This window comes from Balaenoptera musculus, chromosome 20 (genome assembly GCF_009873245.2).
Source record: "Balaenoptera musculus isolate JJ_BM4_2016_0621 chromosome 20, mBalMus1.pri.v3, whole genome shotgun sequence".
NCBI classification, from domain to species: domain Eukaryota; kingdom Metazoa; phylum Chordata; class Mammalia; order Artiodactyla; family Balaenopteridae; genus Balaenoptera; species Balaenoptera musculus.
The window spans coordinates 59975970-59989632 of NC_045804.1; the positions used below are offsets into that span (position 1 = coordinate 59975970).

A 13663-nucleotide genomic window follows, 5' to 3' on the forward strand; every position below is an offset into this window, starting at 1 on the left:
GTCTTCTGTTCTCAGAGCAGTGGTCTGAGGAACAGCTATGGTAATTAATTAATTACCTGGATTAATTAATCTGGATTAGGTATTACCTCCTGATCCAGATTAATCTACAGATGGTTCTTAGGGCGTTAGGAGTACAGGAGCAGTCAGAGTAATAAGTGGGGGTACAGAAGGGGTGCACAGCTGCACCAGGGAGCTTAGGAGAAGGCTGAGAAGCAACACGATTGAGCTAAATGAGCAGAGAGCAAGTTTTCCAGAAAGAGCGGAAGGATCAGAGTGAGGCGTGTGCAGGGCCCCTGGAAGAACAGCGGTGATGCAGGAGCAGTGGCAGGCTGTGGTGAGGGCTTCGGGAGAGGGACTGCCCAGCCTCAGTTCTGAATGCCAGGTGCCCTGGGCCTTCAGGTTGCTGGGCTACATTATTCATTTAGAGCTTGTCGTTCGGTTGGACCCCAGGAATGGATATGCAGTAGCAGTTATCCTGAATACTGATAGCTGGGCCACCTGTGCACCTAGTGTTCAGAGTAATCCTAAATGGTACCAGGAGTTAGGAACTCAGAAACCCTGTTTTGACTCTGGATCCAAGATCTTGGCACCAGAAAGAAAATGCTTCGGGCTGCAGACGCTACGCAAAAGTCTGGGAGGAGCCTCACTGTCTGAGATGTTACTGATTGATGGATTGATTTGATTTTTTTTTCCTTTTCTATTCTCTGGCTATTTTCCTATTTTGTTTCCCAGTCTGTTTCCCTTCTTTCTGGGAAATGTGGCAGCTTATATGATGGTCAGTGAGAGAGACCTTGTGGTCAGGATACCCCAGACTGACCACAGCAGTGGTGCCTCTTTGGGGTGCCCAGTTCTGCCTGGCCCCTGTTTATGTATCCAACCATTTGAAGATCTGGTAAACCAGCAGGAAGTATGTAGCCCTGTAACCAGGGGAGTCTCCTGGAGAGTTTTCATGCGGGAGTACTTGACTTGGGTTATGACCCTTTCCTTTCCCATGAGAGTGGGGATGGCCAGGCTAGCCCAGGAGACCTGGCAAGAGCTTGGGTTCTGATTGTCTGAAGCTGGAGCCAGCTGTCTGTTCTAAGGTGACAAAGAGGAAAAGCAATAGAGGGGTGAGTCTTTAGGGACCTCCAACGATCAAAATGGGAGAGGCCGATTTCAAAGATCATGCCAAGAGGTAAGAGCAGCTCCAACAGAGGGAAACCAAGAGTCAAAGCTGGGAGGAATTGGAAAAGAGTGTGAGTAGGTCTGGGGTCTCCTATGGTGGCTCTGTAGTGGTCTGCGTTTACCTTGAGGAGCCACCGCACACGTGGGATGTGGCTTTGTTGGCCTGGCTGGAAGTTAGGAGAAGGTCATGTGCCATCCTCCCAGAACTGTGATCATCAGTCCAGAGGTTTGGGCTGGGGGTGGGGGTGGTGGTGGTGCTATAGATTTCAGCGTATTCAGAAGTGAGTAGGGGGCAAAATAAATGGAATCAGCCTGACAGGATGAAGTGGGAGGTGGTGGCAGAGAGTGCATATTTGGGTAGCACAGTGTGTTGCTGCTCAGAACTCCACATCTCTAAATATGACAACCCTGATGTTTCCTTTTAAGTCAGGCTGACTTTGATGTGCTCTAGAAAGGTGACTGTGTCCCCAGGTCACTACACTAGTCAGGTACCCTAGATATAGCATGCTCGTTGCCTACAATCTCAGTTGGTAGGAGGAAAACTCTAGGAGGGGGATCACCAGTTTGTCTCTCAGGAACCCCTGGGGCTGTTTGGACGCATCTGCCCCCCATATGCAGGATCCAAGGCAAGAATACAATTAGAAGTCCATGTGCCATTTTTATAAATATTTCAAAGCTAACAAACTGTTAAAGTATGTGCTGTCCTCCTACCTAGGCCAATATTCTTGGACTTCCAAGAGTTCCACATAGGGATACGGGTCCATCCTGCACTGCCAACGCCTCAAGCACCATGGCTGACACCCCAGCCTACATATCACATATCTAAGCTTCATCCATACTCACTCACAGACAGCATCCTGTTGGCCCGTGGGTACACACCCCAGCAGTGTGACCTGCCTTCAGGAGGATGGACATGGGGAAGGGACTCATGCAGGCCCTGGAAGCAGGTTCAGGGCTCTTTGGCAGGGAATTGCAGGGCCCCAGGTGCCTGGGGTATAGTCTAGCAGGTGGCCTGTATTCTGGATGGGAATGTCCCTTTGTCCCCGTGACTCCTCCCTCGGTGGGATGCAGGCAGTGAGGAGGGGTGTGCATCCAGAAGAGACCAGAGTTGGGCCCCTCTAGAGCAAAGGGCTCATGGCAGGGCCCCTCTTGCCCAGGTCTAAGGGCAGTGCTGCCCAGGATAGGGAGGTAGGAGCCACTGTTTCCCTCTCTGCCGCCTCAGGTCTCTGTGTTGCAGAATGCAGGATTCCTCCTCTGACCTTCCTTCCTCTAATAGTGGATTATTGATATTGGCATCATCCCAGAAATTAAGGAATCCCAGTTAGATGTGCAGTGGTCTAATGCTTCAGCTCTTAGTGGCCAGAGCTGCACATTCTCTGGTTAGTTCACTTACCCTACAACAAGGCAGCAGCACGCAATGGTTTTTGTTTTTCTTCTGATTTAAAGGGAGAGTCTTTATCCCCAAAGAAAAGCCCATAGAAACTCGTAAAGAAGAAAAAGTGACCCTTGACCCAGAACTGGAAGAAGCTTTGGCCAGCGCCTCCGACACTGAACTCTACGATCTTGCAGGTTAGTCCTCAGCTCTGGGAAACTTTCCTGTCTGGCTCTGTGACCTCCAGATGGGCACTGACCCCCCTGGCAGCAGCCTTTGAGCTCCTGTGTAACTATTGATTGTTACTGTGATACCAGGTTGACTTCAGCCATTAGGCAGCTATAAGGCTGGATGCAGGTGACAAACCTCTCTGAGCAAACATTTTGCTGTATCTCAGCTGTAAAATGTAAAATCATATTTCAGCTGTAAAGTACTCCAAATAGCACCTGTCCTACAAAATCCGACAGTTACTGTGAGAAATCAAAGAGAATAAATATGAAGGAGTATTCAGAACTTAATAAAATCACAGCCCTTATGCTTTCTAAAGAGCTTCACATTTGGCATTTTATCATCACAGAATTTCCGTTTCCATCACAAAATTTCTTGTTCTTCCCGACAGTCACTGTTCAGTTTTGATTTTGTTAGCCTAAGCATGGAACAGGACCATTTTACTGTTACATTTCCCCAGTAAAGTAAATCCATATTCAGCCCAATCTGCTGATTTTTTCTAGTTTTCTTAACAATAGCAACAATATAATAATTATGTGGACTGGTTATATGTGCAGATAGAAAAAGAACCCCAAATAGTACAAAAGAATATGTAATGAAAAGTCTCTCACCCTCTTTCCTAAGTCCCCTCCCATTTCTTACATTTCCTTCGAAAAAGATTCCATGCATGTACCAGCATATTTGTGTACTAATTGGATGAAAATTTGGATTATTAGGGTCATTAGGTCCTCACAGGATAGAGGTGCTTTGAGAAACAGTCCACAGCTTTGGCAAGAATTCTCACATTGTTATTCCATTGGAATATTGGAATATGTAAGTAATAATAATAATCTCCTTCCTCCCAGGGGAACCAGCTATGCCTTACTCTAATAGCATGCTAACCATCTCAGCTACATTTTCATTCCTTCTGTGATGGTATCAGTGGTCAATATTAAGCTCACATATTTGAACCCCTCTCAGAAGTCACTGCAGGAGTTGAGGCACCTGCATCTAACACATAGGAAGTCATTTAACGTTTGTAATAGGTGAAGTGTAATTATCCCTATTTTACAGATGGGGAAACTGAGCCTCAGAGGCATTTAAAAACTTCTCAAGTCATACAGATAGTACATGACAGAGCTTGGATTTAAGCTCTGGCTGACTGCTCCTGACTGCCACTCTAAACCCCTAGACTCGCTGGTTCTGAACATTTGCCCTTTCTCAGCTGTACGGGCTGCCCCCCTCCTTCTAAGGTATAGATTACAGTGCATGAGGAGCTCAGGTGCGCCTCTGCCACCTGTTGGCAGACTATTCTGGGATCCTTGCCCAGGCGGCCACCTGTAATTTCTCACCTGGAATTTCCTTAGCAGAGGGAAAGCTGGGCAGTTGCAGTTAGAGCATGCTCAGTGTTGTCACCCCAGTGCTGTCCCCTGCATACTGTACTGCCCCCTGGTGTAAGTTCCATGTAGTACAAGAGACTCAAAAATCTCAGCCTGCTTATCTGACTTTCTATTGTTGACATCTCTTATTTCCCACCCTGGGATGTTCTAGATGGGAGAAGAACCACTCTTTTTGGTACTGAGAGATGGGAGAGATAGGGAGGCTTACATTGAAAAAGGCCCATGATCTTTCTGCTCTTTGTCTCTGGAAAAACTACATGCCATAGTCTGTATTATGTTAGATCTTAAACTATCCTTAGACTCAGTCCTACGTTCACATTTTACAGATGAGAAAACATAAGGGATGAATCTACTTAATTAACTAGGACGTCTATGCAGATTTTCAGTGTGGAGCTATGACGAGACCATTGTCCCTCAGATCCTACATGATTCTACACGTATAGATGTAGAAAGACATGTGAAGATTGCTAGTGGTCTTGGGAGGAGGGTTTCTTTTTTTTTTTTTTTAATAAGCTTATTTCATACTATACATGTGTCATGCACTTTGCAAGGCAAGAGGGTCTAGAGACTTATCTTTATGATATGAAGAATTGTTCTTCGAGGGGCAAATTAACAGTGTGGACATCTTAACACGCTTTCTCAAACTTAAGGTTTATTCACTGATTATCTTTGCTTTCAGCTGTTCTTGGAGTACACAATTTGCTCAACAATCCCAAGTTTGATGAAGAAACAGCCAGCACGAAAGGCGGCAAAGGGCCTGTGAGAAGTAAGCTGACATGAAATCTGTGGTTTTATGAAACTTGGGAGCCTCCGGGTGTTGCTGGTAGGAAAGAGGCCTGTTGACTGGGCCCCCTGGGGAGTCCAGAATTCTTTTAGGCTTTGAAGGTGGACTTTGCCAGTTTACCAAGGATCACTGGGCTCTGAGCAGTCAAACCAGGATAGACTAGCCAATACTGGGAGCTCTGTCTGGCAGCGTAACTAGTACCAATCAGTGTGTTTTGCCCAGAACACAGTCTTGATAGGTCTGTTCAGTCAAAAGAGAAAATTACTGATAAAAAAGGTTGCTTAGTCAGCACAAAATGCAGAGTTTTATGTTCTTAACAATGTTTTAATTAACTATAGTATCAGATAAGTTTCCTACTCTATTCGAGTGCCTTTTTGTCTCATAACGGGTGTTTGTCATTAGAATTTGAATACCCGCTTCCCCCAGAGAGCATGAAAGACACACTGGCATGGACTTGCTGGCACAGAATATACCAGAGCGCTATCTTCTATGTCACCATTTTTTGGAGAAACGTACAATTCACTGGACTGTCTCACTCATTCATCAGTCATTTACTAAATACCTGCTGTTTCAGGAATGTTCTAGGCTTAGGTACAAAGGCAAAAAAGATGGTCCCTCCCCAAAGGAACTTATCTATCCGTGGGAGGGACGGATCAGTAGAGAGGTAATTTCACTACAGTGTGATCCAGGTGCTATGAAAACTCACAGAAGATCACAGCTTTTCTTAGATTAATTATATTTTATTCTCTTTGATGGTGATTTGGGCAATGCTTTCTAGTCTCAGCAGTATATTTATCAGTCGCTGTTTATACTGGGTAATTTACCCAGACAATGAGCAATATTCCTTTTATTTACCTTCTGTTTTCTTATGCATACAGATGAAAAGTATTCATCCTTTTAATTTCAGTATCAAAGGATAACATTCTGACAACATGTTTGTTATTAAAAGTCTGGTGGGCTTCCCTGGTGGCGCAGTGGTTGAGAATCTGCCTGCCAATGCAGGGGACACGGGTTCGAGCCCTGGTCTGGGAAGATCCCACATGCTGCGGAGCAACTGGGCCCGTGAGCCACAATTGCTGAGCCTGCGCGTCTGGAGCCTGTGCTCCGCAACATGAGAGGCCATGAGAGTGAGAGGCCCGCGCACCGCGATGAAGAGTGGCCCCCGCTTGCCGCAACTAGAGAAAGCCCTTGCACAGAAACGAAGACCCAACACAGCCATAAATAAATAAATAAATAATTTTTTAAAAAAATGGTCCACATCAAAAGTCTGGTGCATAACCTTCTGGGCTTTTATACATACACATACACACACATATCATTAACTTTTTAAAAGACTTCATTTTTTTAGAGCAGTTTTGTGTTCATGGCAAAATTGAGAGAAAGGCACAGAGATTTCCCATATACTCCCTGACCCTCCACATGCACAGCCTCCCCCATTATCAACATCCTGCACAGAGTGGTACAGTTGTTACAACTGATGAACTTACATTGACGCATTGTTATCAGTGAGTCCATAGTTTACATTAGGGCTCACTCTTGGAGTTGTACATTCTCTGGGTTTGGACAAATGTACAATGACATATTTCCACCATTACAGTATCAGGCAGAGTAGTTTCACTGCCCTAAAGTTCCTCTGTGCTCTGCCTATTTACTTCTCCTTCCCCGCTAACCTCTGGCAACCCCTGATCTTTTAACTGTCTCCATCATTTTGCCTTTTCCAGAATGTCATATAGTTGGAATCATACAGTATGTAGCCTATTCAGACTGGCTTCTTTTACTTAATAATCTGCATTTAAGGTTGCTCTGTGTCTTTTCAGGGCTTCATAGATCATTTATTTTTTTTATTGAGATATAGTTGATGTACAATATTGCATGTTACAGGTGTACAACATAGTGATTCGCAATTTTTAAAGGTTATACTCCATTTATAGTTATTATAAAATATTGGCTATATTCCCTGTGTTGTATAATATATCCCTATAGTTTATTTATTTGTACTTCTTAATCCCCTACCCCTGTCTTGCCCCTCCCGCCTTCCCTCTCCCCACTGGTAACTACTAGTTTGTTCTCTGTATCTGTGAGTCTGTCCTTTTTGTTACACTGACTAATTTGTTTTATTTTTTAGATTCCACATATAAGTGACATCATACAGGATTTGTCTTTCTCTGTCTGACTTATTTCACTTAACATAATACCCTCCAAGTTCATCCATGTTGTTGTAAATGGTAAAATTTCATTCTTTATTATGACTGAGTAGCATTCCATAAATATTATCCATTCATCTGTTGATGGACACTTAGGTTGCTTCCATATCTTGGCAGTTGTAAATAATGCTGCTATGAACATTGGAGTGCATGTATCTTTTCAAGTTAGTGTTTTTGTTTTTTTTCAGACATATACCCAGTAGTGGAATTGCTGAGTCATGTGGTAGAGATAGATCATTTCTTTTTAATGCTGAATAGTATTCTGTTATCTGGATATACCACAGTTTATTTATCAATTCAACTACTGAAGGACATCTTGGTTGCTTCCAAATTTTGGAAATTATGAATAAAGCTGCTATAAATATATGTGTTCAGGTCTTAGACATAAATTTTCTGCTCCTTTGGGTAAATATCAAGGAGCCTGATTGCTGGATCTTACGGCAAGATGTTTGGTTTTGTAAGAAACCACGAAACTGTCTTCCAAAATGGCTGTACCATTTTGGATTCCCAGCAGCAAACAATGAGAGTTCCTGTTGCTCCACATCCTCACCAGCATTTGGTTTTGCCAGTGTTCCAGATTTTGGGTATTCTACTAGATGTATAGTGGTATCTCATTATTTTAATTTGCATTTCCCTGACAAATATGATGTGGAACATCTTTTCATATGCATATTTGTCATTTGTGTATCTTCTTTGGTGAGATATCTGTTAAGTTCTTTGGCCCATTTTAAAAATCAGGTTGTTTTCTAATTGTTGAGTTTCAAGAATTCTTTGTATATATTGGATAAGTCCTTTATCAGATGTGTCTTTTTTTCTGATTTTTTTTTTAATGAATGAAAGATTTTTAAAAATTCTATAGTGCTTTACAAATTTCAAAAGTTTCATACACACGATTTCAAATAATCCCATAATAACTCTTTTTTTCCCTCTACCCCTATATTGCCCCTCCCCTCTTCCCTCTCCCTGCTGGTAACAACTAGTCTGTTCGCTATATCTGTGAGTCTATCAGATATTCTTTTGCAAACATTTTCTCCCAGTCTGTGGTTCATCTCCTCATTCTCTTGAGAGTATTTTTCACAGAGTGGAAATTTTTTATTTTAATGCAATCCAGGTTATCAATTCTTCCTTTCATGGATTATGCCTTTGGAGGTGTGTCTAAAAATTCATCTCCAAACCCAAGGTCATCTAGATTTTATCCTATGTTATCTATCTATCTCATAGTTTTACATTTTATATTTAGGTCTGTGATCCATTTTGAGTTAATTTTTGTGAAGGGTGTAAGGTTTGTGCCTAGATTCACTTTTTTTTTTTTTTCATGTGGATGTCCAGTTGTTCCAGCACCATTTGTTGAAAGACTGTTTTTTTCTCCACTGTATTACCTTTGCTCCTTTGTCAAAGATCAGTTGACTATATTCACGTGGGTCTATTTATGGGTTCTCTATTCTGTTCCATTGATCTATTTGTATATTTTCACCAATACCACACTGTCTTGCTTTCTATAGCTTTAAGTCTTGAAGTTGGATAGTGTCAGTTCTCTAATTTTGTTCTTCTCTTTCAATATTGTGTTGGCTATTCTGAGTATTTTGCCTCTCTATATAACCTTTAGAATCAGTTTTTTGATAGCTACAAAATAACTTTCTGGGATTTTGATTGGGATTGCATTGAATCTATAGGTCAATTTGGGAAGAACTGACATCTTGACAATATTGAATCTTTCTATCCATGGAATATCTCTCCATTTAGTTCTTCTTTGATTTCTTTCAGTACAGGTTTGTAGTTTTCTTCATGCAGATTATATATGTATATATATATATATATATAGTTAGATTTATACCTAAGTATTTCATTTTTTAAAAAATTTATTTATTTATTTATTTATTTTTGGCTGTGTTGGGTCTTCGTTGCTGTGCACAGGCTTTCTCCAGTTGCAGCAAGCGGGGGCTACTCTTCGTTGCGGTGCGCGGGCTTCTCACTGAGGTGGCTTCTCTTGTTGCAGAGCATGGGCTCTAGGCGCGCGGGCTTCAGTAGTTGTGACGCACGGGCTCAGTAGTTGTGGCTCACGGGCTCTAGAGTGCAGGCTCAGTAGTTGTGGCGCACGGGCTTAGTTGCTCAGCAGCATGTGGGATCTTCGCAGACCAGGGATCGAACCCGTGTCCCCTGCATTGGCAGGCGGATTCTCAATCACTGCGCCACCAGGGAAGTCCCTTTCATTTTTCATTAACATTTTTTTCAAGTTGTGATTCTCTTCTCTTATCAGTACCTGTAGGTTTATGTCATTCTTTTAAAGAATAGATAGCATCGTATTATGTGATTATGCTATAACTTGTTTAACATTTTTGCATTGATGGACATTTGTTTATCATGTTTTGCTGTCGCAAGTAACATGTCAGTGAACATCCATGAATATATATCTTCATATATTCATGCTACTTTTTCTGTAGATTAGACTTTTAGATATAGAATTGCTGGGTCATAAAGTATCCACATTTTATATTTGAATAGATAATGCCGGGCTTCCCTGGTGGCACAGTGGTTAAGAATCCGCCTGCCAATGCAGGGGACACAGGTTCGAGCCCTGGCCCGGGCAGATCCCACATGCCGCGGAGCAACTAAGCCCGTGCGCCACAACTACTGAAGCCCACGCACCGTGCTCCGCAATAAGAGAAGCCACTGCAATGAGAAGCCCGCGCACTGCAATGAAGACCCAACGCAGCCAAAAATAAAAATAAATTAAATAAATTAAAAAAAAAAAAAGATAATGCCTAATTACTCTTCCAGAAAATTTGTACCAGTTTACATTCCCACCAACAATGTATGAGGATGCTTTTTCCTCCACATTGTTGCCAACTCTGAATATTATCTTTTCACATTTTTTGGCTAATCAGGTGGTATCTCATTTTTAAATTTCAGAGTTTAATTACTTATTATATTTTTTGGTTGACTGATAGAGATTCCTCTGATCATTAGTTGTTCATTTTCAATTGGGTTGTCTTATTGACTTGTCGGAGCTCTTTGTATATTGGGATATGAACCCTTTGTATGTTACATATATTGCAAACATTTTCTGTTAACTGCTTTTGAGAATTCTTCCATTCTTCTTTTCTATTCCTTTCTCTTCCCATACCATCCTCAAAATTAAAGCTCCAAAATGGAACTCAGAGGAGGGTGGGCCAGGGGAGGATTAAGTTTTCGGAAATAAAGAGACTCATTTTTTTGCATCTTAGATTCTTTGGTTTGGTTAATATAGTCTGAAAGAGGTCCATATGGAGCAGCAGTAACTACCCACGGATATTCTTTTGGGTGTTGGAGTTTGCTGTAGGGCCTCCTGCACTTTTGGCCCCATGGAGCATCAGCCACTGAGACTTCTCATTGCAGGTGAAAAACACCAACCTTTGAGGCTGTAACTCAGAACCATACCATTCCTGTGCTTGCTTAGTTGAGAGTAAGCTTACTGTCATTGATATCAGAGTATTATTGGAATCAGAGCATATGAAAGGAAGGTCATTTTGGGGGACGTCATCTCTGATTTTTATGGGAGAGCCCTTACATTTTATTTTTAAAATTAAAACTTGTGCCTTAGATGTGGTCAAAGGTGAAAAGGTCAAGCCAGTATTTGAGGAACCACCCAATCCCACAAATGTGGAAGTAAGTCTGCAGCAGATGAAAGCCAATGACCCCAGCCTGCAAGAAGTCAACCTCAACAACATTAAGGTATTTCATTACGATTGTTGTCCATTGAGGTCAGAAAACTTACTGGAGATGACTGATTGCCTGTTTTACACCTGTTTAAAATTCTGTGTACTCACTGGATTTTGAGGCACAATATCCTATTTGAAAGAAATGGGTTTTAAAAAAAGAGTGATTCCTAGAATTCTTTGAAAAGAATCACAGTACTTGTGTTATACACAGTGTATTAGTTATCTACTGCTGAGTAACAAATTACTCCAAAACAACAAACAGTTATTATTTCACATAATTTCTGAGTGTCAGGAATCTGGGAGTGACTGGACTGGGTTGTTGTGGCTCAGGGTCTCAAATGAGGCTATAGTAAAGCTGTCAGCCAGAGCTGCACTTGTGTGAAGGCTTGACGAGGGCACAGAAATCCATTTCCAAGATGGCGCAGTCATGTGGCTGTTGGCAGGAGGCCTCAGTTTCTCAGAACGTGGATCTCTCAATAGGGCTGCCTGAGTGTCCTCACATCATGACAACTGGCTTCCCCCAGAGCAAGTGATCCAAAAGAAAAAAAGAGAAACTAAGCTGGAAGCCACAGTGCCTTTTATGACCTATTCTCTGAAGTCATACATTGTCACTTCTGCTTTGACCATAAGTCATGTCACTCTCAAAGGGAGGGTAAGATGTGTGTGTGTGTGTGAGAGAGAGAGAGAGAGAGAGAGAGAGCACTGCCTGACATCTTTTTTGCTCATTCTTTTTGGGCCAATTTCTAGTATTTAATAATATTAACTGATTTTTATTAAGTACTCGCTATGTGCCATATCCTTTGCTAAATACTTGAAATTCATTATTTCATTGAATCCTTAGTGGGACTTAAAGAGGTTCAGTTGCCCACAGTCACAGAGCTGGCCTGTAGTGCTCTGTGAACTCACATTAGCCTCTAGCTGTGCCCCGTATTGTCTGCCTCCCCAGTGCCCAGTACTAGGCTAAGTGCTGTGGAAGAGGAAGTAAGGGTCACGCAGTATTCATTCTGAAGAACTTAAATTACGAGAAAAACACTAAGCGAATAATTACAACACAATGTGGTCAGCCCCCACATGTGGAATTGCAGGTAAGGAAAATTTTGATCCTGCCTAGGAGAGCCAATAAACCAAGGAGGTGATAATTCTGCTGGGTCTTGAAGGCTGAGTAGGAATTAGAGCAAAGGATAAAGGAATTTCTAGGCAAAAGGAAAAGCATATCTAAAGGTATGGACGAAAGAAAGACCATGGGATGGTAAAAGAATGGCAAGCAGGTCAGTCTGACTAAAATATAGAGAATGAAAGAAGAAAAGAGGAAAGTGTGCTGTATGCATAATTTGGACAGTAGGGTAAACAGAGGTGATGCCAGAATGTCACATTGTGTTAGATTCCCTTATTGGACACTAAGTGGTGCTATTTGGCTTAGGATAGTTTGGTTGCTAGAGAATGGGTGATGAATGTCTTTTAGAGAGGCTAACATCTAAACATACAAGGTATTTAAAAACTGTTGGTCCTTAGCTTGGGGTGAAGGTGCTGCAGAATGATTCATCAAGGATCTGTGTCTTCCTCATCTTAGAACATTCCAATTCCAACCCTGAAGGAATTTGCAAAGGCTCTGGAGACCAATACTCACGTGAAAAAGTTCAGCCTGGCCGCAACCCGCAGCAATGACCCCGTGGCGATTGTGAGTAAAATTCTTAGAAATATAACATGAAAATATTTAATTCATTAGAAGCTATTTTTAATTTGTTTTATCAATTAACAATGTTCAGATCGGGTAAATTTATTTTTTGTATAGTTAATAAACAAAATTAGTTATAATGAGACAGTAAAACAAGAACCCAACTGTCAGGCACCTTGAATTCACTAGAATTTTGTTAGCACTACACTTTTTGGAGAAAGGAACAAGATTAGATTTGGTATTTAGCTAAATAAATATTTAGATTTTGTTCTGCGCTTAGTACAAATTTTCTGAAACGTTTTTATCTACAGTAACATTCTGTCTCAGTAAATGGATATTATGAGACACCCCCCCCAAAGCCTACAGGAACTCAGCCCATATAAAAAATGTTAACATATATTTCATTGTAATCTTTGAAATGGATTAATGTGTCTCAAAAATATTTTGAACAACCAAATCTTGAAACATTTTTTGTTTGATACTGTTAACCAGAATATGAAAAAAATAAACAACCAAAAGCCCTATTCCTTCTATGCACTTTAGATAATTCAGGTAAATAAGGAAGCCCCTGGACCCAAGTAAATACTACTGCCATTGCCATCATCAGTGTTAACCCTCCTATTAATAGCTCCCATTTCTTGAGCAATTAGTAAATGCCAGTGCTGATCTCTGTGCTTTACTCGCATCATCTCACCTAATCCTCACTATAATACAGTGAGGTATATACTATTATTAGTTCCCGCTCTAACAAATGAGCAATTTGAGGCTCCGAAAGGTTAAGTAACTTTTCCAAAGTAACACAACCAGCAAGTGGCAGAGCCAGGATTCACCACCAGGTCTTTCTTGTTCCACAACCAGGATGCCTAACCACCAAGCTACGCTATATTTACATACTGGCTCACTGTCGTACATTTGCTAAACTGTGGCAGTTGTCAGAAGCCTGAGCATCAGGCTACATCAGTGGTTCTACAGCATCTGATTCTCAGCACTTGAATTAAGCTAGAAAAACGAAAGTTTTCTTGACTTGATGATGCGATTTAAAGTAACATGTCTTTTGGAAGATCTAAAAGAGCATTAGGGACTTCCCTGGTGGCGCAGTGGTTAAGAATCCGCCTGCCAACGCAGGGGACACGGGTTCGATCCCTGGTCCGGGAAGATC

At 41.7% G+C, this 13663-nt stretch overlaps 1 protein-coding gene across 3 annotated transcripts in view; it reads left to right on the forward strand.

Annotated features, from left to right (window-relative positions):
- Nucleotides 1-13663, forward strand: part of TMOD2 (tropomodulin 2) — a 53426-nt gene that overhangs the window by 17832 nt on the left and 21931 nt on the right. For all 3 annotated transcript variants that reach the window (XM_036835744.1, XM_036835742.1, XM_036835743.1), the window contains 4 exons: nt 2611-2733; nt 4823-4909; nt 10712-10842; nt 12400-12507. In XM_036835744.1, coding sequence (XP_036691639.1) covers nt 2611-2733; nt 4823-4909; nt 10712-10842; nt 12400-12507 — 449 coding nt within the window. The remainder of the gene's footprint in view (nt 1-2610; nt 2734-4822; nt 4910-10711; nt 10843-12399; nt 12508-13663) is intronic.